We start from the raw sequence: 21929 nt of genomic DNA, 5'->3' as shown, positions 1-21929 counted from the left end.
AGGACGTCCAGAAGATGTCTGGTCTAATTAGCATATTACCCTTTTATGAGAATAGATTTGCAGCCAATCTGTATTCATGGCTGTTTTAAAACACACCCTTATGGCTAGTAAACTGGCCTTCCAGTCCGAATGCCCAGGCCAGTGCTTGCACAGAGGGTGTGACCAGTGAGGGTGACTCCACGATGCAGGGCATGCAGACACCTTTCTGCAGAGTCTCCCAGGCTGGCAGGTCAGGGCAGAGACTGTCTACCCGAGAGAATGATGTGCATCTTATGAATCCCCGAGAGGCATTCTGGGTCTCAATCTTACAAGTCCATCTTTGTTTAGCGATTGGAAAGGATAATAAAGCAGCCTTCCCTGCTGGCTGAGCAGGTAGGCCAGTACGCCGGCAGCTCTCGGGCGTATAAAGTGCCATGAAAATCGCTCATGTCTAAAGGCCTTTGAAGGCTCCCTTCTGCTTCACACCACCTGAGGATGGTGCGGCTGCTCAGAGGTCAGGTCCGGGCAGTGCATTTAGGGGGGAAGTAGGTTCCTCATGTCAGTAGGACACAGCATGGCTCTCACTTTTGTTTCAGTCCAACTGCTGTGGGGACGGAAATCATTCAATATAACCCACGACAGTTTAGGCTTATCATTTTAATAGGAAGATGAATTCCCTGCCAATATACAGAAGTTAAATAGCCACTTACACAATCATTTTGATTAAAAGAAAAATAAGTTTAAAGCAGTAAGCAGATTAGTTGAAACTCACAGCATTCATCTGAATCTTGGTTATTTTGAGACGTGTGTGGGAAATGCAATGTGGGATAAAAAATTAAGGCAGCTGAATGTTAGATTTTTAAAACGCACTCTCCTCGAGTTTACCATGTTCTAACTGGGCAGATCCAAACCGGAGACCTGATGGGAACTTGTTAAAAAGGGGTCATGTGTGACATAAGCATTTGGGACTGACCTATGACCTCAAGCGCAGAGGTTAACTTTGATGAGCACGGCTCAGAGGGTCAGACACAGCGTCCAGCTCACAAGGCTGGGCAACAAGAGCCTGGGTCCATCGGGCAGCACAACGGGCGACCACAGGCCACAGGGCCATTTCCAGAGCACAGTGTCCTGCGGACGGCAGCTCAGAGGGAACCTGAACCTGCTAGAGGAGACGGTGAGCTAAGCAGGTGACCCAGGAGCCTGTGCGTGGAGAGCGTTTCCAGGCGGAAGCCCCGTGGAGGAGCTAAGCCAGTGAGGCAGGAGTCCTGGCTCTCGAAGGGCCTGGTGGGAATTCAGCTCTGGGTACAGTTCTTGGTAACATGACCTGATGAAGAGAACAGGAGAACCTACTTGGAGAAGTTCTGTCGTAAAAACTCCTTTCTTTAGTAGGTGAGCACTCCCCAAATATCTTACGCTTCCTGCCTATATGATTCATAAATATACAAAGAGTAAAATGAAGTTCGTATTAAGTGAAGGAATTAAAATAGTCTTAGACATAATCAATGCAAATGTGATATGGAAGATAACACTAAACACGTATGATTGATTCAACTGAACTGAAAGGAGATCTATTTTTTAAAAAAATCTAAAATATACAATATTCTAAGAGTGAAGACAATGAATATATAGAAAATATATTCCATAAAAATGTTAGGAGGCACTCTTATCAACTTAATAAAATATTAAAATGCAGCAGTTAAAATCAGAATTCTAAGTAACAATATTAGTACAATTCATATACACATATAGTCAAAATATTAGCATAAAATATCATTAATGAAAAGAATGTGGTTATTATTAAAAGATTTAAATGATTGAAAAACTCGTCATTTTCTACCGGGAGCTTCCGGGTTCGAGTAGATCCCACAGCTCATGTCCCCAAGGGCCAAGCGCGGGCAGGTGCTTGTCCGCAAGATGCTCTGGGTCCACAACAGGGTCTGGCCCTGGGGTTGGGCTGTGAGCAGTGACGGCCGCATGTACAGGAGACTGGGGCCCTGTCTCTTACGAGGCAGCCAGGTGGGCGGGGGACACAACCACGGGTGGGCAGGTGTGGGCGAGATTCCATCCTGCTCAACACCCACAACATGGAGGAGCTGTTACTGCATCTCTAAGCGAGACCTTGAGCCTCAGTGGACGGTAGAAGTGAGCCTAGGCCTTGGTCTGTCGTCATCTGTGAGAGGAAGTGAACGGTTTATGGGACAGCATCCCCGGTGGCAGCCTTTCCTCCCAACAGCGGCTCAGTGGGCAGCCAGCAGAGGGGAAAGCAGAAACAAGAATGAGAGATGCGGCCTACAGTACAGTGGGCGGAGGGGAGGGGAGGGCATTGGGGAATGCAAATTCAACCCATTTGATCGAATAACAACGAAATAGCAAGAAACAGCAAACTTTAGAGAGAAAACTGTGAGGTTATACTCGCAGGGGAGGCGAACCCACTCTACCAGGCAGGCAGACGCTGTCTCACCGGGGGGCAAGGACCGGGCAGGTGCACAGGGAGAAACTCTCTGGGCAAAAGCGTGGTGTTTCCTATTAAGTAACCACAGTCCTCGGGACACACAGAAGCACTTGGTGAACCCAAATGCAGGGGTCACGAAAAACACAGCGGATCTGGAAGGGCGTTGTGAGGACTTTGCGACTGTTCCCTCGATTTGGAGAGAGGACACACACATGCCCACCAGCAAGCCTCGCGGAAGGAAACACTGTTTGTTTATGCTCCTTCCCGCCTCCACGTCCTCAATGAAGGGTCTAGCTAGACACAGACTGTGTCGAGGTCATTCTTTCCAAGATGTCACAGAATGGAGAGTGACTTCTGAATTAAATCTATTCCTTAAGCTGTACTAAAATCCTTATGTATGTATATTCCCTGCAACGGTAGAAAATAAATATAGTGAAGCTGAGAATTTTAACATAAAAAAATGTTATAAGAACTTACTATTTGTCTACTAGCTTTACAGTTCCTGGAAGAATACTATGTACTTTGCATAGGTTGAGTTAATTCTATCTCCAAATACAACATTATTTTCACATGAATTTCCATGTTTATTGTCTGGAGAGCCAGTTGTTCAGGACATTTAGAAAACTCTGAGTATAACAGCATTAGAACAAACAGAAAAGCAGACGGACCCGCTACATTTAGTCTGAAAGAGCGTGTCGAAGTTGAAGTACTGATTGAACTCAGGAGACACCTTGCAGAACTCTGAGGGTCAGAAACGTCTACGGATAGAAGAAATAGTATAAGTCTGAAACCGACTGTTACTATACATTCCCTAATAGTAAAACCAACTAAAAACAAAAGTTTGTTTTACTTAAATATTTAACAAAAATTTATTGCAAGATATATTTTTCACTGAATTTCCAGTTTCAAGGAACATGGTACAAAACATAGTGCCATCAGCTTTGTCTAAACATTGAATAGGTGCAAATACACAAAGATTAAAAAAATAAACAAAAACCAAAGAGCATACTTTACAACATACATTACAGCCCTATAAATATATTTTATGTACATTATACATACTCTTAAGACATCGACTTAATATACAGCATATATTGTATTGATTTTGAAAGATTCAGTGCCTTGATAATATTCTATGTCAGAAACTAGGAACTCATTGCATCCTTGGACTCACAGGAAGGGCTTTCCTATCCGCGAGGCATGGTTTGGCCGGCTCCTCCCCACCATTCAACGGGCAGCGCCCCCCTTGGATGAGCACCCACGCACACAGCCACCGTTTTCATTGATTTCTTTCCCTTTGAGGGTGTGACTAGAACAGGGGCTGGAGCGGGATGACGGCGGGGTGGGGGGCGAGCAGGGAGGGGAAGAGGGCCTGGGGCAGAGGGGGGAAGGCCAAGGGGCTGGGATGAAGGACTGAGGCTGGAATGATGGGCATCGGAGGAGGGGCGACTAACGTGGGCGGGTTCCCGGGACAGAGCCTGGTGCCCAGGGGTCCTCTTGAGATGGCAGTTTGAGGTAAGGATGTCCTGGTGAGAGACGGGACCTGGGACAGGAACCGTGGGTGCGGCTGAAGCACCTTCACGGTGCCCGTCTGATGGTGCAGGACGGTGTGGTGGATGGTGGTGACAGAGGTAGAGCTTAGGGGCTGCTGCAGAGGCAGAGGCTGCAGAGGCGCGCTGGGCGGGGCCAGGGCCGCCGCCGGGAAGGCGAGCTTGACCTTGTGGGCCAGCAGGCCCGGCTGGAGGATGTGCTGGTAGACCTCGCAGGGGAGAGCTTTGAATTTGTCAGGGGTTTCTATGGGGATCAGCAACGCCTGCTCGGGCAGAGCCAACGGAGCCAGGATTTGCTCCGTGGTGACCAAGGCGTGGCCACTGACCTGTGCTTCTTTGAAGGGCAGCGGTGGGGGAGCGTGAAGAATTCCTGAAGGGAGACACAGCCACTCGGGGGAGGCCTCGGCCGCGGCCACCTTCCCCTGGGGGAGGGCCTGGGCCAGCTCCAGCTCGTGGTGGCAAAGGAGCGCCTTGGGCGGGGGCTGCTGGCAGGTCTTCTCCGCAGGCGGCACCTGCTTTTCCCTGATCGGCACAGTCTGGCTTCCCTCCTGGCGCCCCAGCCGGGCACCGGCCACTTCCTCTGCGGGGGTGCCAGCTGCAGGGACAGAGGTGGGCTCATCGGAAACCTCGGGCCTCGAGCCAGAGGGGGCCTCGGCGACCACACGCTCAGCTCCCCCATCGCTTCCTGAAGGAAGGGGGCTGCTGGGGCGTGAGGTCAGCTTGTGTGTTACGGGGTCTGTTTGCTCTGAGCTCCTGTCGACACCTGCCATGTCTTGTGGGTTTAGTTCCTCTTTCGTGTCTGCGCTCATCAGCCCGCCCGCCTGTCCTACCGCCTTCCCGGGGGGGTCTGCTCGCTCCCCGAGCACCAGGGCTCCACGTTTGGGGCGGAACCGGCCTCTTTTCCTCCTCCGTCTCCTTCTAGGCCTGAAGGGTGCAGGAGCTCGGGGTGGCGCCCCAAATTCTCCTGGTAAAGCATGCTGTGCATTTAGACTTTCATCCGAAGAGGGAGAAGATGAATGCGGTCTTCGTTTTCGATAACATCTTTCGGTTTCACTGACGAGAGAATTATAGCCTCGCTTGACGGCCTGGTTCGGGGGCACACCTCTGGTGGCCTTTGGAAGAAAGACGCATCCGTGGTCCTGACCACAGCTGGGCACCGTGGCTTTGCAACTGCAGGAAGTTCTGGAGGGTGTTAAACTACATTTCCCAGAGTGCATCATTGTAGGACTGGACTGTCCATTTAAAACAGCCGAGTTCTTTGTCCAGTGATTTTTAGAACTGATGGCGTCATTATGACTGTGTTCGGCGTTCCATGTTTTCCACGTTTCTTTATTTTCACGTAAGAACGGAAATGCTGATGCGGGCTCTTTATCAGGCGGTGGATGTGCGTCTAACAGTGGCTCCTCAGCCAAATCCCGCTTTTCTGAAATCGCTTCCAGCGGGTTTTTCCTAGCTGTGTCAGTGCAACTATTTCCTGTCTCCATTTTGAAGGGAGTTGTTGATTCTTTGGCTTTCTCCCCACGATGGTGGTGACATAACTTCCTTCGTTTTTTCTTTCTTCTACTTTTATGGAACCGGTGTTCATGCGTATCTTTCAACCTTGTTTTGTGGCATTTCTCATGAGTATTCTGTTTTGTTTGTTTTTGAATAAAATGGTATCTTTTTGTTTTTCTGCTCCTACAGGAACTATGTTTATACCTCTGATCGATATTCCCATTTCTTCCAGGATCACAACCACTGGAGAGAGAATCTTCAGCCAGAAGAGGAGTGACCGGGGCAGGTTCGTTTCTGCTTTCTCCACCGTCATACCCTGTGGGGCCTGTGACAGCGCTGCCCTTGCCATCCCAGGCCGGTCTCTTGCAAACGTCTCCCCCCTTCTGCTGGGGACACAGGCCACGGAAGGGCGGCTGGTTTTTCTCGAGGTGGCTGTTCCCTTTAGTGGACTTAAAGTCAAAACAGAGAGGGTTGCAGCTGTAGGAAACGGGTGGCTGAGCAGCTGTGTAAACTAGCATTTCCGACGGCCACTGCAGAACGGCGGACCCGTCTTTGTTAAGCACAGGAACAAAGGGCTCACAGGGCCTTTTGGAGAAGTCTGGCGTTTTACGTGAAGCTACGGTGCCCTCTTCAGAAAGGGAAGGGGCCAGCCCCTCGGGACCACGGGGTTCAGTTTCAGCCTCGATGGCGGGTGCTTCATCGTCCTTCGCACTTTCCGCTGGGGCCGCTGGCAAAGCCGTGCGGTCGGGAGCCCCATCTAGAGCTGCGCCCCTACTTCCTGAAGACTCGGAAACGGCAAGATCCTCAGACATGTCTTCATTCATAGCAGCATCTTCCGGGGGAGCTGGATCTGCGGATGCCACCGACGTTTGGCAATGGCCTGCGTCCGAGGACAGCGGGAGTTGAAACTGGCGAGAGGAAGGTAATAAAAATGTGTCTTTTTCACAAGCAACCTCTGTCATCTCCTGCGGTGGAGCCTTTTCTGTGCAACGGCACGCGCCCTCGGGGGGAGGGAGAAAGGGAGCCTTCTCCTCGAGGCTCAAGAGCACGTCTGTCGGTGAAGGCAGCTGCAGATGACAAGGGCCGGGGACAAACCGGCTTCGCCTCCCCAGCCCTCTGTCCAGGGAGGCATCGTCGCTGCTCTCGGTGAAGGCTGCGGCCGAGGACTCCAGCCTCAGGGACGCTTTCTTGGGAAACGCGAAAGAGAAGCCAGTCCTGAGTCCCCGGACGCCCTGGGCGCGCTCCCCGAGCTGGTGGGTCTTTGCAGGATGACGTGCACTCCCTGGGTCGGCAGCCACAGCGCTCACCTCTTCCGCAGGCTCTGCACTGGGACCCCAAGGACACTTGACACCCTCCTGGCTGTGAACTGAATCCACAACAGCTCCCCGGGGCAGGCCATCGCGAGTGTCTCCCACCGTCACCGTCGTGGACTTGAACATGGGGCCACTTCCGGGAGCACTGCAAAGAGCGGCAGGCGTGCGCGTTAGAGGGGGTGCATTCGGGAAATACTCAAGCACGTTCACCTGGGAAATGTGTCTGTAACATTTTTCCCCAACCTTCTGAATCTCCGGGAAGGAATCACCGCCACCGGCTCAGGCGGCTTCCAGGGGGCAATCGCATGTCTCGTCACTGTGTGGGGTAACATGGAGGTGCTGGCAGGAAGGAAGTGGGAGAGCTGTTTACAGCAAAGGCCAGCGTAGCCCCAGGCTCTCAGCCAGTGCCCTTGGCCAAGACTGTGTACCCCTGTAATCTCCTCAGTGACACTGCGAAGTATTGCAGAATTTTCTAAAATAAAATTACTTTTAATTCACAAAGACTTAACATCAGTAATACTACATGGAGATTATGGAGGGAATTAAAGAAAACCCTCCATTATATATTTTTATTGATTTCGGAGAGGAAGGGAGAGGGAGAGAGAGATAGAAACATCAATGATGAGAGACGATCATTGACTGGCTGCCTCCTGTAGGCCCCACACTGGGGATCCAACCTGCAATCTGGACACTTGCCCTGACCGGGAATTGAACTGACACCTCCTGGTTCCTAGGTTGACGCTCAACCACTGAGCCACACCGGCCAGGCAAAAAAGGCCTCTCTTTCCCTTTGCTGTGACTTCCCACAATTTGTGAGCAGCGCCTGGTAATTAAACCTCAAGGGAAGCACGGGAATGCGAGCCTTATTCTGACACAGAAATAAATAATGTCTCTTTGATGTCTGTGTTCTCTCTCTGCTTTTGTCATTACATTGTAGGAGCGGGTGCCCGCTCCTGCACACTCACCGCGCGGCTTCCTTCCTCAGCTCGGCCAGCCGGTGGAGGCGCTCCAGGGCCTTCGCCCGCTTCCTTTCATCCTTCCTGGACTTGGAGGCTACGTTTCGCGCAAATTCCCTTTGTTTCAGTTCTTTGAGCCTCTATTGAAAAAATAGGGAAAGATGAGTAGTACTTGGGTCGACGACAATGTTCAAGTTGCTATTGTTTCTACTGTTGAACTTTCCCAATACATCACTTTCTTTCACCTCATTTAAGGGAAACACCACGCTTGTGACAACCCGCTTCAGACAAAAATATGTTCTGACCCTTCCGGCTTGAGAAAATGCCCGAACATATTACTGTATTATATGAAAAGACCTCCCCAAGCCGTAGGTGAGAGGAACCGAAAGCTTGCATTGCTGCGGCTTGGCCGTTTCCTGCCAAGGTTCTCCGCCTAATTCAGACAAACGGTGGGAATCCTGCAAACCCCTGATTATCAAACAAAATTAGCTTGTGTATTTCAGTTATAGACAACATAGGCATCGGGTAGTTTTATATGTTCTACAAAGAGTAAATGCCTTACGTTAACCCATAAGATGAATGGCCTTTACTAAGGGCATTTAAAACAATCCCTCCTCTCACATATTAGGTATATTTCCCAAATAATTCTAGATATGAGAATAAAATTAGTAATGTTTTGTGTGAACTCTTTTTACATTAGGTGTATTTTTCATCTGTATTAACGGGCTCATTGGGGGGGTTTAAGGCTAGAAAGAGTATGTCAACTGGAACAGAATCGATAAACAGCAGGTGGCAGTATTGAAGAGACACCAAAGTGATCCCATGTCCCGAATATCTCACTGCAGTCTTTCACAGTCACAGTGTATCGTTATTAAAAATGATTAAGGCCCTAGCCGGTTTGGCTCAGTGGATAGAGCGTCCGCCTGCGGACTCAAGGGTCACAGGTTCGATTCTGGTCAAGGGCGTGTACCTTGGTTGCGGGCACATTCCCAGTGGGGAATGTGCAAGAGGCAGCTGATCGGTGTTTCTGTCTCATCGATGTTTCTAACTCTCTATCCCTCTCTCTTCCTCTCTGTAAAAAATCAATAAAATATATTTTAAAAAAATGATTAAGGTACTATATCTTCTCATGAAGCTCATGTCATTATCCAGTTGTGGTGTTGTGTAGCCTTAGAGTAAGACTCTAAGAGAATAAAACATATATTCATCACATTAGGAAGTGATTGAACAAAGTTTTAATAAATGCCTTATACATATACGCTGATGTGTGCCAAGGCTTAGGCTTGGTGTATTATATGACTGTTTAATAAATATTTGTTGATTTATATGTGAATCCTTTTAGATCCTTCAAGTGAGGAATTTTCCTCCCTTAACAATTGAAGTAATACTAATAAAATAATAATGTATCTGCTTAATTTCACCTGCGTAGTATCTTAGCTTAAGCTTCAAGTAAACTTTAATATTTAATTGATGGGATTTCTATAAGATGTGCATAATTATTTTAAAAATTATTTTAAATATTTTAAAATAATGATTTAAAAACAAAGTGTTCTGTTGATCTCAGTCTTCCTCTCTGTACACAATTCCCTCATCTCAGCGACAGCCTTCCTAGTAAAGTGAAACAGCTTACCTCGTACTTAGGGCATAGCCAGCAACTGAGCTCATAGGCCTGTCCAAACATGTTGGTTAGTTTTAGGCTAGAATTTATCCGTCTCTGTATCCTTTCTTGTATTTTTCTGCAGCAAAAATAAAGTCCTACGTCGTATTTTATACCCAGGAGAGTAATTTTGAAAAGTAAATAGTAGAAACCAAGTACATTCTTTTGAGAGTGCCAAATAGAAAGAAAACTTAAGTTCCACACAAATAAATATACAAGATAATAGCAGTGAGGCTTTCTGGAAATGTCAATGCTATTTCTAAAGCTTCCGCAACAATTTATTGAGAATCCCTCAAAAGAAATCCTTAGTGATAAATGTCAAGACAGGAATGGCAGTCAGCAAGAATTAGAAAATTAGAATGCTGAGAGGAGTTAGTAGAAGGATGTGGTCTAGCTACTGTATCACAAATCACAGTGTAATGCGCACTGGCAGATAATTCAATAGAGGTGCACGCAGAGAAAGGAAAAACCTACAGCATCACTATTCTCTGGTTATGACGCCGTCTCAGAAGGCCCATGCCCCTTCCCGCTGACTTCCTTCTACTAATCTTTGGAGAACCAAATGCCGCAGGGCACACACGTCGTCAATCTCAAACATGGTCTCGGGAAGTCCACGGTGTCAGGTGTCGGATTGCTGGCAAAGTTATGACGGTCCTGCCTTTACATTAGACTGGCAAAGGTTTAATCAGCGTAAGAAGAGGGACAGAGAGAGAGGCACTGACTCATTTAGATAACTCATCATTAAACTTTTAGGTAAGTTACTTTGCTTTACAACTGCAAACCAGAGTTTCACCAACATTCTTACGTCTATATTTTGTATATCTATTTATACCCAAAAGGTAGGTGGTTGCTACAAACAGAACTATTGGAATAAAAGTTACACATGTGCATTTTTTTAGGTTTTCCAAAATGCTGTTTATAACTGTACACCATTTTAAACTCCACCCAGGAGTATATGAGTATACTAGAGGCATGGCGCACAGATTCGTGCACTGGTGGGGTCCCTTGGCCCGGCCTGCAGGGATCAGGCTGATACCGGCTCTCCAACATCCCTGAGGGGTCCCAGATTGTGAGAGGGTGCAGGCCAGGCCAAGGGACCCCACCAGTGCATGACTGGGGCCGCGGGAAAGCTCCAGGGCATGTCTGGCCAGTCTCGCCCAGTCCCGATCAGCCAAACCCCAGCAGCAAACTAACATACCAGTCAGAGCTTCTGCCCCCTGGTGGTCAGTGTGCTTCATAGTGACTGGTCAAATGGTCAAATGGTCGGACACTTAGGTTATTAAGCTTTTATTATATAGACCAGTGGTTCTCAACCTGTGGGTCGCGAGCCCTTTGGGGGTCAAACGACCCTTTCACAGGGGTCGCCTAAGACCATCGGAAAACACATATATAATTACATATTGTTTTTATGATTAATCACTATACTTTAATTATGTTCAATTTGTAACAATGAAATTGGGGGTCACCACAACATAAGGAACTGTATTAAAGGGTCGTGGCATTAGGAAGGTTGAGAACCAGTGATATAGAATATCATATCCAATGTTGGGTATCATCACTGTTAATATACTTAATTGCTAGTCAATAAGTGATGTATCTCCCGACCAGTGTGATTCAATGGTTGTGCATCAACCTATGAACCAGGAGGTCACGGTTCCATTCCCAGTCAGGTCACATGCCCGGGTTGTAGGCTCAATCCTCCGTGTGGGGTGTGCAGGAGGTAGCTGATCAATGATTGTCTATCCTCACTGGTGTTTCTAACTCTCACTCCCTCTCCCTTCCTCTCTGAAATCAACCAACAAAAATATATTAACAAAGGAAGTGGTGTATAATGAATACTTTGCCTAGAATTCATGTGTTTAACAAGATGGAATATTTTATGTACATATTAGCCATCTGTGATTATTTAGAACTGATGTTGTTTGATAGAATTTGTTAAGCAATATTATATTCATTTCTTTTATTGAAAAAGAAACATATGAGCAGCCAAGCCAGCATTGCTTCCTTATTCAGAGAAGACAACACTGAAGCTAAGGACATTATAGAGGCGTGTCCTGAGCCACACGCGAGCGGTAGAACAGGCTGGGCCCTTGGTCAGGGTCTCAGCAATGCGGACCTTCTCTCCCCAGGGGCGACCCGCTGAGTGCCATCTGCCGGCAGCAGAGACAGCCCAGCCCCACCCGGCACCATTGGTGAGGGCGTCCGCCAGTCGCCCGGAGGCAGGTGATGGCATTGGGCAGTTTCCTTCCTGAAAAGGGCAGCAGTTTGGCCGCCCAGGGACGGACACCAACTTTGGATACAGACTTGTCTTCCCTCCATGCGATGCTTCTGTCGAAACCACAATCCAGAAGCAGCCGGATGGATGGAATGCCGTACCCATCGTCGGGGTTCCACGCGCACTGCTCTGATTGAAGGGTGGGCGGTCTGGCTGTGACGGTGTGAACACTGCCAACTGCCCTCCCTGATGACACCCTCTATTTCACTAACAGAACTCAAGCATTGGGGGAGAGGACGCTACTCAACTAAAACAGTAAGGATCGCAGCCTCCTGTGTAAGTACGAGTGGCTCTGTGACCGTTCTCACTACCTGAATGATAAGCAAATATTGCTGAGGCAGATAACCCTAAAAAAAAAAAAAAAAAGTCAAGTCTCAGAAGAGACATTCCCTTTCTGTTTCTTTAACCAGGTTTGCTTCCCACCAACGTGCCATTGTGAGTCCTAGGTGAGCGGCAGCCAGCTTTCCGCTGCGAGGCTGCCGTCTGACAGCAAAGGTTGACAGAGGGAGACAAACCAACTCCCTGCAGCATCACTACAGACCCAGGCAGAAATTCGTGCACAGGCAGGGTCCCTAGGCCTGGCCAGCGATCAGGGCCGATCGGGGCCTTCTGGCTGCCGGCCGGGGCCTTCCTTCGTTCCGTGCCGCCCCCTGGTGGTCAGCGCACGTCACAGCGAGCGATCGAACTCCCGAGGGGACAATTTGCATATTAGCCTTTTATAAATATAGATTGGGCTCTTGCATCAGAAGCGCCTCATGCACTGTAAGTGCCCATGAATGCTTTTCGATTGAGTTGGCACAGGAGGGCGGTGATGAACTTTCCTATGCAATAGAAGACTTTACAAAATTGTGAGCAGAAATCTCAATACGATCTTTGGCAGTTCAGGGAAAGCGATGGACGCTCGAGTATAAGAACATTGACACTTGCTTCATCCTAGGACTGACTACCTATGTCACTTGGGAGAGAAAAATAAAACATAAGCCAGCTATACTTGAGTTTTCCCTGACTGGCACTGACTATAATCTTAACTTATATACCCACTTAGGAGATGTGAGACTGGATGATTCACTTCATAGTCTTAGACCACTTTCTCCTCCTCTGAAGTCTCTGATGTTATCTAAGTTCCTACTAATTTCACATTTTTAGATCAATGTTTCTATTGCCATCTTTTAGGATGGATTTAGTCGGTGTTGAATAAAATATGTTTAGAGCAATAAGAATGGCCTTGTTAAGTGTTTTTCCTTCTACAAGTAAATTCATTATTCTTTTGAATGGTTCCAATACCTCCATTTCTAGTTATGTGCTTCTTAGTAAGTTAATATATTACCCGCTATTACTGTTTCCACAGGCTTGAAATTTCCCTTGAATTCCCAAGAGCTGCTTCTATCAAGAACTATTTTCCATGGCTTTTGAAAAAAATCTAAGTATGCTTTCTATCTTGCAGAGAAGTAATATCCTCAAAGAATTACAACTCAATCACCAACTCTATTTCCTGAATCAATTTAGCCTTCTTGGAAGACAGCATTCAGTGAGTGCTTTAGAATGTCAGCAAATGTATTCCTTCAGAGGAGGTTAAGGTATGCGAGTGAATGGATCACACTTCACTGTGTAATTTCCTTCCAGCCATTATTTAATCAATGCTATTATGCTGAGTGAACTTGTGGAGGACTCTTCTTACATTTCTTTTCCCATTACCATCACGAATGCGCAGCATTTGGACTTCTCTCCTGGCAGCTTTAAAGGAATCTAATCTCTTAATGCATATCAGATCTGAACATTATCTCTCCCCCAGGCCACTCCTTCTTTAAGTTCCATTAACTCAAGTTTCTCTTCGTGGACAGAAATCTCATGCTAGTTCGAATAGGAAAGTCTCTGCAATCTGTCATGTCTAGCACGGACTCTATGGCCATTCGGTTCGTTTTCCTAAGTGCTGAGTCAGAGGCACCCCGTGCGTTGTAAGTGCCATGAATGCTCGTCGGATTGAATCCGCACAGGAGGGCGATGATGAACTTTCTCACATGACAGAAGACTTTACACATTTGCTCACAGAAATTTCAGTACGACCTCTGGGCGTACAGGGGGAGCCATGGAGGCGCCAGTGTAAGAGCATCGACACTTGTATTTTTAAAAAATGCAAAAACAACCTGAGTGGCCAGAAACTGAAGAACAGTTAAGAATTACGATTCAGTTTTGTAAGGAGATACTAATGTGGCTGCTACCAATAGTGCTAACAGTTGTAAAATATTAGAAATATTGTTGTATTATGATAGTATTTTAAAAAATAGCACACTAATAATTTTACAACGTCATCAACTGTACCACCATCTATAGCAATAAATGCACCAAATACATCCATAGATGCATTACCAAATGTCTCTGTATCTATAGAAAAAATGCTAGAAAATACACAAAATGTCCGTGATATTCCTTTTTGTCAGGTAAATCAGAAGAACTGCACTTTTATTTTCCACTCTATGGTATTTTTCCATTTTTCCTTACGGGTATGTTTCTTTAAGAATTATTCTGGCATAAGAAGAGATGTACTTCTGTGGTGAATGCATACGTCATCAGATGGCAGTTAGCAACCTCATGACCCTCGGTATCTTCACTCTCCTTCCCTGGCCTCAGAGTCTAACTGGGGACATACACGTCTGCTGCGGCCACACCACACTCTGAGGTTACTATTCTTTTTTTTTACAAATATATTTTTATTGATCTCAGAGAGGAAGGAGGAAGGGAAAGGGAGAGAGGATAGAAACATCAATGATGAGAGAGTCACTGATTGGCTGCCTCCTGCACACCCCACATTGGGGATGGAGCCTGCAACCCGGGCCTGTGCCCTGACCGGGAATCAAACTGTGCCCTCTAGGTTCATAGGTCGACGCTCAACCACTGAGCCACGCTGGCCAGGCAATTCTGTCTAATCTTTTTATATGAGAGAAGCACTTAGAACATCCGGAACCGAAAATTAAATACAAATTGATTCTTTACGGGTGAGCATACAGGCCCTACCTATGCATGACACCTGCTGACACAGAATTCGTGAATCTGAGATCCAGAAAGGCCAGTAAAAGTCACCTGCCCAAACGCTCATTCGTGATGCAGACCCAGAGCCCTGGGAAGGCGGGGATTAAAGATACGGAGAGAAGAGCGGAGAGCGGAAGGGACTGGCGTTTCCAGGGAGGCCTGGGGCTGGGCCGGGTGAGAGGGGTGAAGGGAGTGAGAAGTGTGACTGGCAGGTACCAAGTAGCCCCAGGATGAGGTGCAGCACAGGGCGCACAGTCACTCATATTGTGGTGACTACAGACCGGCTGGCTGGGCACTGGGACTATCGAGGGGAACACTGTGTAACGTAGATGCCTGTTTCGTCACTGAGCTGTGCATCTAAAACCAACAGAAATACCATCGAAAGAAACACACACACAGCTTCTGCTGTAGCAGATGCTCATGATGGAGCAGCCCCAGGTCCCCAAATGCTCTCAAATACACATGTACATGCAGGTTCATACAGCTTCAAAATGGACGTGTTAAGTGTGCAACTGCAAGTATTTCCAATACTTACAGCATCGTCTCATATTAAATCAATGAATGGCGCCTCTGCTCTCCACCAGCGTTCACGGTGATTTAGATGGTGTGTCTCCCTCTAGGGTCCAAAGCCCACGGGTGTTATCAAAAGTGACCTTCTGGCCCGGCCTGTGTTGCTAAGTGGTGAGCATTGACCTATGAACCAGGAGGTCATGGTTCTATTCTGGTCAAGGCACCTGCCTGGACTGTGGGCTCCATCCCCAGTGTGGGGCATGCAGGAGGCAGCTAATCAATGATTCTCTCTCATCATTGATGTTTCTCTCTCTCCCTTCCTCTCTGAAAGCAATACAAACATACACATTTTATTTAATTTAAAGTGAGCCTCAACTTCAGAAGAGTAGCCTAGATCCTGCCTGATGGCCCAGCTGACCTCTGGACAGTCTATCGTACCCTAACGTCACGAATGTCATTGAACGGAACAGGGAAGGTCCTATGATCGTCTCAGTGAGTGTGATCTTGTAGTACCTATGGCTGAATGAAGCAGAGGGTAAGCAATAGCTGGTAAGATATTCTCCAAACAAGCACACAAAGGCACACCCATTTCCCAGTACCCAGTGTACACGATGAAACGTGTGTAATCATACATCTTACGTTTTCAGGTAGAGGAACAATTTTCTCAGATGTATCAACCCCATTGGAAACAACATTCCAGAATCATTTCATAAAGCAAACGCCAGGAAATGCAGAATGAAATCAATACTCTTTCCTGATGGATTTTATTGTTCAAATCAAGCAGTGATGTATGCATAGGCATGCCTTTTTAAGGAAGACAATGGATGTTATTTCCACCAAAACCTTCCCCTCAACTGGTGTGCCAAGGAGCTACGACCAGGAAGAAGAAAGGCCAGGCCAGCCTTTACGTGCTCAGCCAGCCACGCCTGTGAAGGAAGCTAACTCTGGGCCTATGCGGCCTGCCTGAGCACAGCTGTTGATATGAGAGAATGAAAGGAATCACAGAAAATATATATACAACAGGTTCATAAGCACTTAGGTGGTCATTTCTCCCCACTCTTCTTACTTATGCTAAACAACACTAAACTGACAGTAATGGGTGATACTGGTGAGTGATGGCCATAAAGGAAGATGTCTTTAACGGATGATAATGGAGACTTCTAGGTGCTAGCACACCAGTGTGCTGGCCAGCACAGGAGCACCGATAAGCGTAAAGTGGACGGGAAAAGGCAATCTGTATCAGTAACTTGACTGCTGAGTCCATCACTCCTTCGAACTCATGCTTGCAGAATATTGAAAAAAAATCCACCTTGCATTTACAATAGATAGGGAAATACAACAACATTAAAATAAACTAAATTAGGCACACATTCAGTACTCATTTAACCAATCACCCTGGTTATTTTTAGCATCTCATTCCGACCCCCCCGACCCCCGATTTATAGTAAATGCTTTATATAAAGAACTAGAAGTAAATTCATTTATATTTGGTAAATATCATTAGCTAATTAAAATATCTAAACACTTGTGCATTTGAATATATTTAACAGATCCCAACCTGCAGAATATAATTTTTGAAAATACTGCCTATCACTAAAAGGCTAGTGAATAGTATCTCTGTATTAATTGTTTATTTCAGACTTTACATTTGGTGCTTTTAAAAAAAGTCTCTTACTATGTCATTAACTTATCATCCCGGACTATCTCTAAAAATTGTTTAACAAAGAAAAATAAATAAAAAATGTCTTATGCATAAAGTCTACACAATTGAAATCGTTAGAGAAAAGTGCAGCCACAGCATGTTTTCGGGCCCGTTCTCACCTGCTTGTGCGCGTGGTCATAGGAATTAATGTGATTGTCGAACTCCTGGTGCTTGTGGTACTGCTTGTCGCAGAGCTCGCAGTAGAAATTGGCCTTCAGGTCCTCCAGCGCTTTGGCGATGGTGTTCTCCTTCTCCGCATAATCCTGAAACACAGTGTCAAAGGAGGAGCCGTCAGCTCTCCCCTGCGTTTATTTCGTTCTGATGGTTGTCAACTAATTGAGAAGAGTAAGAAACTTTACTTCACGGGCAACCAGAACAATAAAGCCAGCACCAACCAACCAAATGAGAAGGAATTTTGAGTTAAAGAAAATGAAAGGTTAACAGAGCAGCCAAAATAAGTGATGGGGAGAACAGAAGAAACACTGAGAAGAAAAATAAGCCACAGAAAAAAATGGAAGCCCTTGCTCCAACAAGTTGCTATGCTACGACAGCACGACGCCATGACGCCACGATGCCACGACGCCACGACAGCACAGAAACAAATGACAATCATAGAGCTATGTTGACTCAACAGTCAGTTAACAGGAAACATCTAACTAAATCCTGAACAACTCTAAAATGTGTCTTTTTTTTTTTTTTTACCAAGTCCATATGGATGACATCAACATTCAAGTTTTTGTATTTGTGTTTGCTTGTTTGTCTCCTTAAATATCTATCGAGTAACATATCCATCACAACTAGATTTCATTGGACTAATGTGTTCATCGCGACTCAGGTCAATTTACGCTGAACATTCAAATAGACTCTAGTCTTCAAGCAGTCAGATGCCTTTCTGCCAGCGCTTTACCTAAACTGAAGATGATTGAACTGTCTAAGCAGACTGCGCTCATCATAAATAAAGATGGCTCTATCACCAAACCCCGGGAACGATGAAAAATGCAGCCAGTTCTCATCCGCGTTCATTTACAAGCCAAAGATAGCACAATGTTTGACTGTGGCTTTTAGGGTTTCTTAAATCTAAATGTACTTGCTGTTTCATGCCTCCTTAAACGCTAACATTGCCAGACATGAATACATTTTATGTGTGGAAACCCTGTCCAAGTCTTTCACTGAAGTGCTGCTATGAAGACCTAAACGTCAATCCCTACCACAGGCTACATTAAACTTCTAATGTACAGATCCTCTCCTACTCAATTCCTTTAAAATCCAAAGTAACATATCCCCCGGCCTGACATGCTGCTCTTGAACACTCAAGGGGACTGGAACACAGAGATTAAATGGCATAGTCCTCTTTGTGGCCATGATAATTGTCTTTTTTACCAAATATAAAGGCTGGGAAAGACACATAGTTTAAATGTTTAAATTACTTCTATAAGCCCAGCTGGCATGGCTCAGTGGTTGAACGTCGACCTATGAGCCAGGAGGTCAGGACACATGCCCGGGTTGGGAGCTCGATCCCCAGTAGGGAGCGTGCAGGAGGCAGCCGATCGATGATTCTCTCTCATCATTGATGTTTCTATCTCTCTCTCCTTCTTCCTTCCTCCCTGAAATCAGTAAATATATATTAAAATAGGTAAATTACTTCTACAAAATTTAAAAGTGGTATACCAACTATAATCCAATTAATAACAAATTCTTGCCTTACATGATTGTACTAAGTATTTGTGTCCACATCCTATATTATAATTTCACATGATCTGTTTGTATACCTGGTAGTAGACCTTTTAGTACCAGATAAATACATCTCCCATCTTACCTAATAATAGACAAACATAGTAATTGACCATACCTTCGCTACGCCTCCCATTGGCTAATCAGTGAGATATGCAAATTAACTGCCAATAAAGATAGCGGCTGGCAGCCACGGAGCTGGAGTGAACAGGAAGCTTGTTCGCTCCAGTGATGGAGGGAGCGGAGGTTCCCCGCCTGCCACGGCCCGGTTCTAAGCTACACTCAAAGCAATAAAGTTTCAATTATAGAAGCTAAACAAACCCCAGATACCTGCTTTCAGCCAGCCGTGGCCACTCAGCTGGAGCCTTGGAGGAAGCCAAGCCCTGGCTGGCTCTGAGCTCCACTCCAGGCTACAAAGTTTCAATTATAGAAGGTAAATAAATCCCAGAAAAATAAAGGAAAAAAGGAGAGGCTGGGAACATCTGTCGCTGGGGAGGCTTGGCCAGCCTGAAAACGGCCATCAGCCCTCCACCCAGACTGGCCAGGCACCCCAGTGGGGACCCCCCACCCTAAAGGTGGTGTGGCAAGCCTGAAAACAGCCATCAGCCCCTCACCCAGGCTGGCCAGGCACCCCAGTGGCACCCCAGTGGGGACCCCCACCCTGAAGGGCAAACCAGCCGGCCCCCACCCACGCACCAGGCCTCTATCCTATATAATAAAAGGGTAATATGCACACTGACCCTAACAGCAGAAAGACTGGGAATGACTGGTCACTATGACACATACTGACCACCAGGGGGCAGACACTCAATGCGGGAGCTGCCCTCTGGTGGTCAGTGTGCTCCCACAGGGGGAGCTCTGCTCAGCCACAAGCCAGGCTGATGGCTGCCAGTACAACGGTGGTGGTGGGAGCCTCTCCCGCCTCCTCAGCAGCACTAAGGATGTCTGACTGCAGCTTAGGTCTGCTCCCTGCTGGCAAGTGGACATCCCCCAAGGGCTCCCGGGCTGCCAGAGGGATGTCTGATTGCCAGCTTAGGCCCAATCCCCCAGGGAGTGGGCCTAAACCAGCAGGTGGTCATCCCCCGAGGGGTCCCAGGCTGAGAGACGGCACAGGACGGGCTGAGGGAACCCCCCCCCCGTGCACAAATTTTTGTGCACCAGGCCTCTAGTAATCTATAAACACATTGCCCACTTTCTCACTTCAAAAACAATAATTATTGCTATGTCTTATTAGTTTTATCAACTGCATAGCAAGAGGTGATAAAATGCAAAATCACTCGAATTGTTACATAATTACATCAATTTCAAGAATTAATTTACCATTTCTTGACAGATTTGTGGTGACTCTATTTTTTTGATGACTTCCCCAATATGTTAAAAATGTTAGCTTAAAAATATGAAAATTACTCACATACATGTAAACTGCTTACTGAATTTCATAAAATCTTTAAAGTATTATTTTGTGAATTAGCCAATTTAAATGAAACAAAAATTAGTACCATGACTTCATGGCTAAAATGTGCAAAGCATAGATAAAATTCCAGTCAATGTAAGTAATAATGGCAACATATTTTGGTTCAAAGCTGAATTACTTCTCCAAACAACATTCTTGAAGAGCAATTTCTTTGCAAACTCATTGATTTTCCCCATTAATTATACTTTAAGTTAAGCTATTTCCTCTCTTTAAATATTTGGTGATTACTTTTCAGGGTGTGAGTTTACTTTTCCTCCTAATGTTGATATCCCTCCGGAGAAGCAATAATTGTTTTCTTACTTCTGTTTTTCACAAAAGCATGTGATCTTTGAATAAAGCAAACCTGTGTTCTTAGGCAAAGTGCGTTCTTCAAAAATGTTTGCCTCCCTGAAGCTTGTCCTCCCTCTTCAACAAAGACGCCTGTTCCCCATCAGCGACTTGGACTGAAAGGGTCCATGAGGAACCTCAGCAAGGGCTGGCCTCTGAGAGGCCAAGCTGGTGTTTTGAATTACATGAGAAATACGTATACAGTGGGGCCTGGACTTACGAGTGTCCCGACGAACGAGTTTTTTGAGATACGAGCTGTCTCTCGGCCGGTTTTTTGCTTTGAGTTGCGAGCTAAAATTCGGGTTACGAGCCAGCTTCAGATACCCCACCGCCAGTTGGCGCAGCGAACGTCACAGTGAACGCCAACATCAGCCCAGCATCCTGTGTCTCACTCGTTCACTTTAAGATTTGACAGACGAGTAATTGAGTTACGAGCTCCGTCACGGAACGAATGAAACTCGTAAGTCAAGGCCCCGCTGTATTTCATATTACTGCGTTCTGGGAAGGGTGCACCTAAGAAGTTTTGCACATTTGCTAAAAGATACATTACTCAACAGGACGGTCGTGTGGACAAGGGGTGATAAGATGAGCACCTAAGAACGTAATCTAAGTATATAAAAGGCTAATATGCAAAGTGTCCCCTCAGGAGTTCAACCAGGAGACAGGGAGTTCGATTGCTCGCTATGATGTGTGCTGACCACCAGGGGGCTGCGCAGAACAAAGGAAGGCCCCCGCGGGCAGCCGGAAGGCCCTGTTCAGCCCTGATCGCCAGCCAGGCCTAGGGACCCTACCCGTGCATGAATTTCGTGCACCGGGCCTCTAGTTTATATGTATAAAAGGAAAAGATGGATTCCTAATGAACTTTAGAGGAGTTCTACTACTTCCTAAAGTCATACATTTCTGTCTTCCTTTTTTTTTTTTTTTTTTTAATTTCCTGGCTACAAAATGAAACTGTCTTGCTGAGAAGAAAATAAAGTAAAATAATAGTCCTTAAAACTTTTACCTCCATGCGTTTTTAGAAAATACTTTCTCAGAAAAGCAAGCCTGACACTGTAGGTGTCAAATCGCAGGGGTTCCTGGGCACCTGCAAAGATGAAAATGCGGCCCCAGCTTCCACACAAGAGCAACGCTGTACGGAGACCTGCTCCCTCCCGCTGGGGCCAGCAGGCGCTGCCCGGGGCTAATTCTGCTTTGTCTTCAACCCCAGTGGGCGTGCTGGGCTGTGCATCTGACGCGTGGTTAGCCCAGCAGGGAAGCCCATTGGGAAATAATCATAGGTTCCAAGTACCCAAGAGAAAAGGGTACTTTGCAAAGAGAAACATTTTAACTTGAAAAATGTCGGACCAGAGTTGGGGTGGAGAAGACACCACGAGGAAGGGGGGAGCGTGCACATGTGCTGTGGTCACCCGTGAGCACTGCCCTCAGCTCCGTCAGCCCTGACACCACCAGTCCTCGCTGAACATGCGTAGCCTCCTTGTGACG

The 21929-nt window shown here is 46.5% G+C and overlaps 1 protein-coding gene across 1 annotated transcript in view; it reads right to left on the bottom strand.

The window, feature by feature from the left end:
* Nucleotides 1-3271: 3271 nt before the first annotated feature.
* The window catches only part of ZNF804A (zinc finger protein 804A), a 120964-nt gene continuing 102306 nt past the window's right edge, over nucleotides 3272-21929 (bottom strand). The window contains exons 2-4 of the mRNA XM_059702522.1: nucleotides 17035-17178; nucleotides 7754-7884; nucleotides 3272-6933 (exon numbers count right to left, since the gene is read on the bottom strand). Coding sequence (XP_059558505.1) covers nucleotides 3741-6933; nucleotides 7754-7884; nucleotides 17035-17178 — 3468 coding nt within the window. The 3' untranslated portion in view covers nucleotides 3272-3740. The remainder of the gene's footprint in view (nucleotides 6934-7753; nucleotides 7885-17034; nucleotides 17179-21929) is intronic.

This window comes from Myotis daubentonii, chromosome 7 (genome assembly GCF_963259705.1).
Source record: "Myotis daubentonii chromosome 7, mMyoDau2.1, whole genome shotgun sequence".
Lineage (NCBI taxonomy): Eukaryota > Metazoa > Chordata > Mammalia > Chiroptera > Vespertilionidae > Myotis > Myotis daubentonii.
This window is presented reverse-complemented; position numbering and strand designations above follow the sequence as displayed.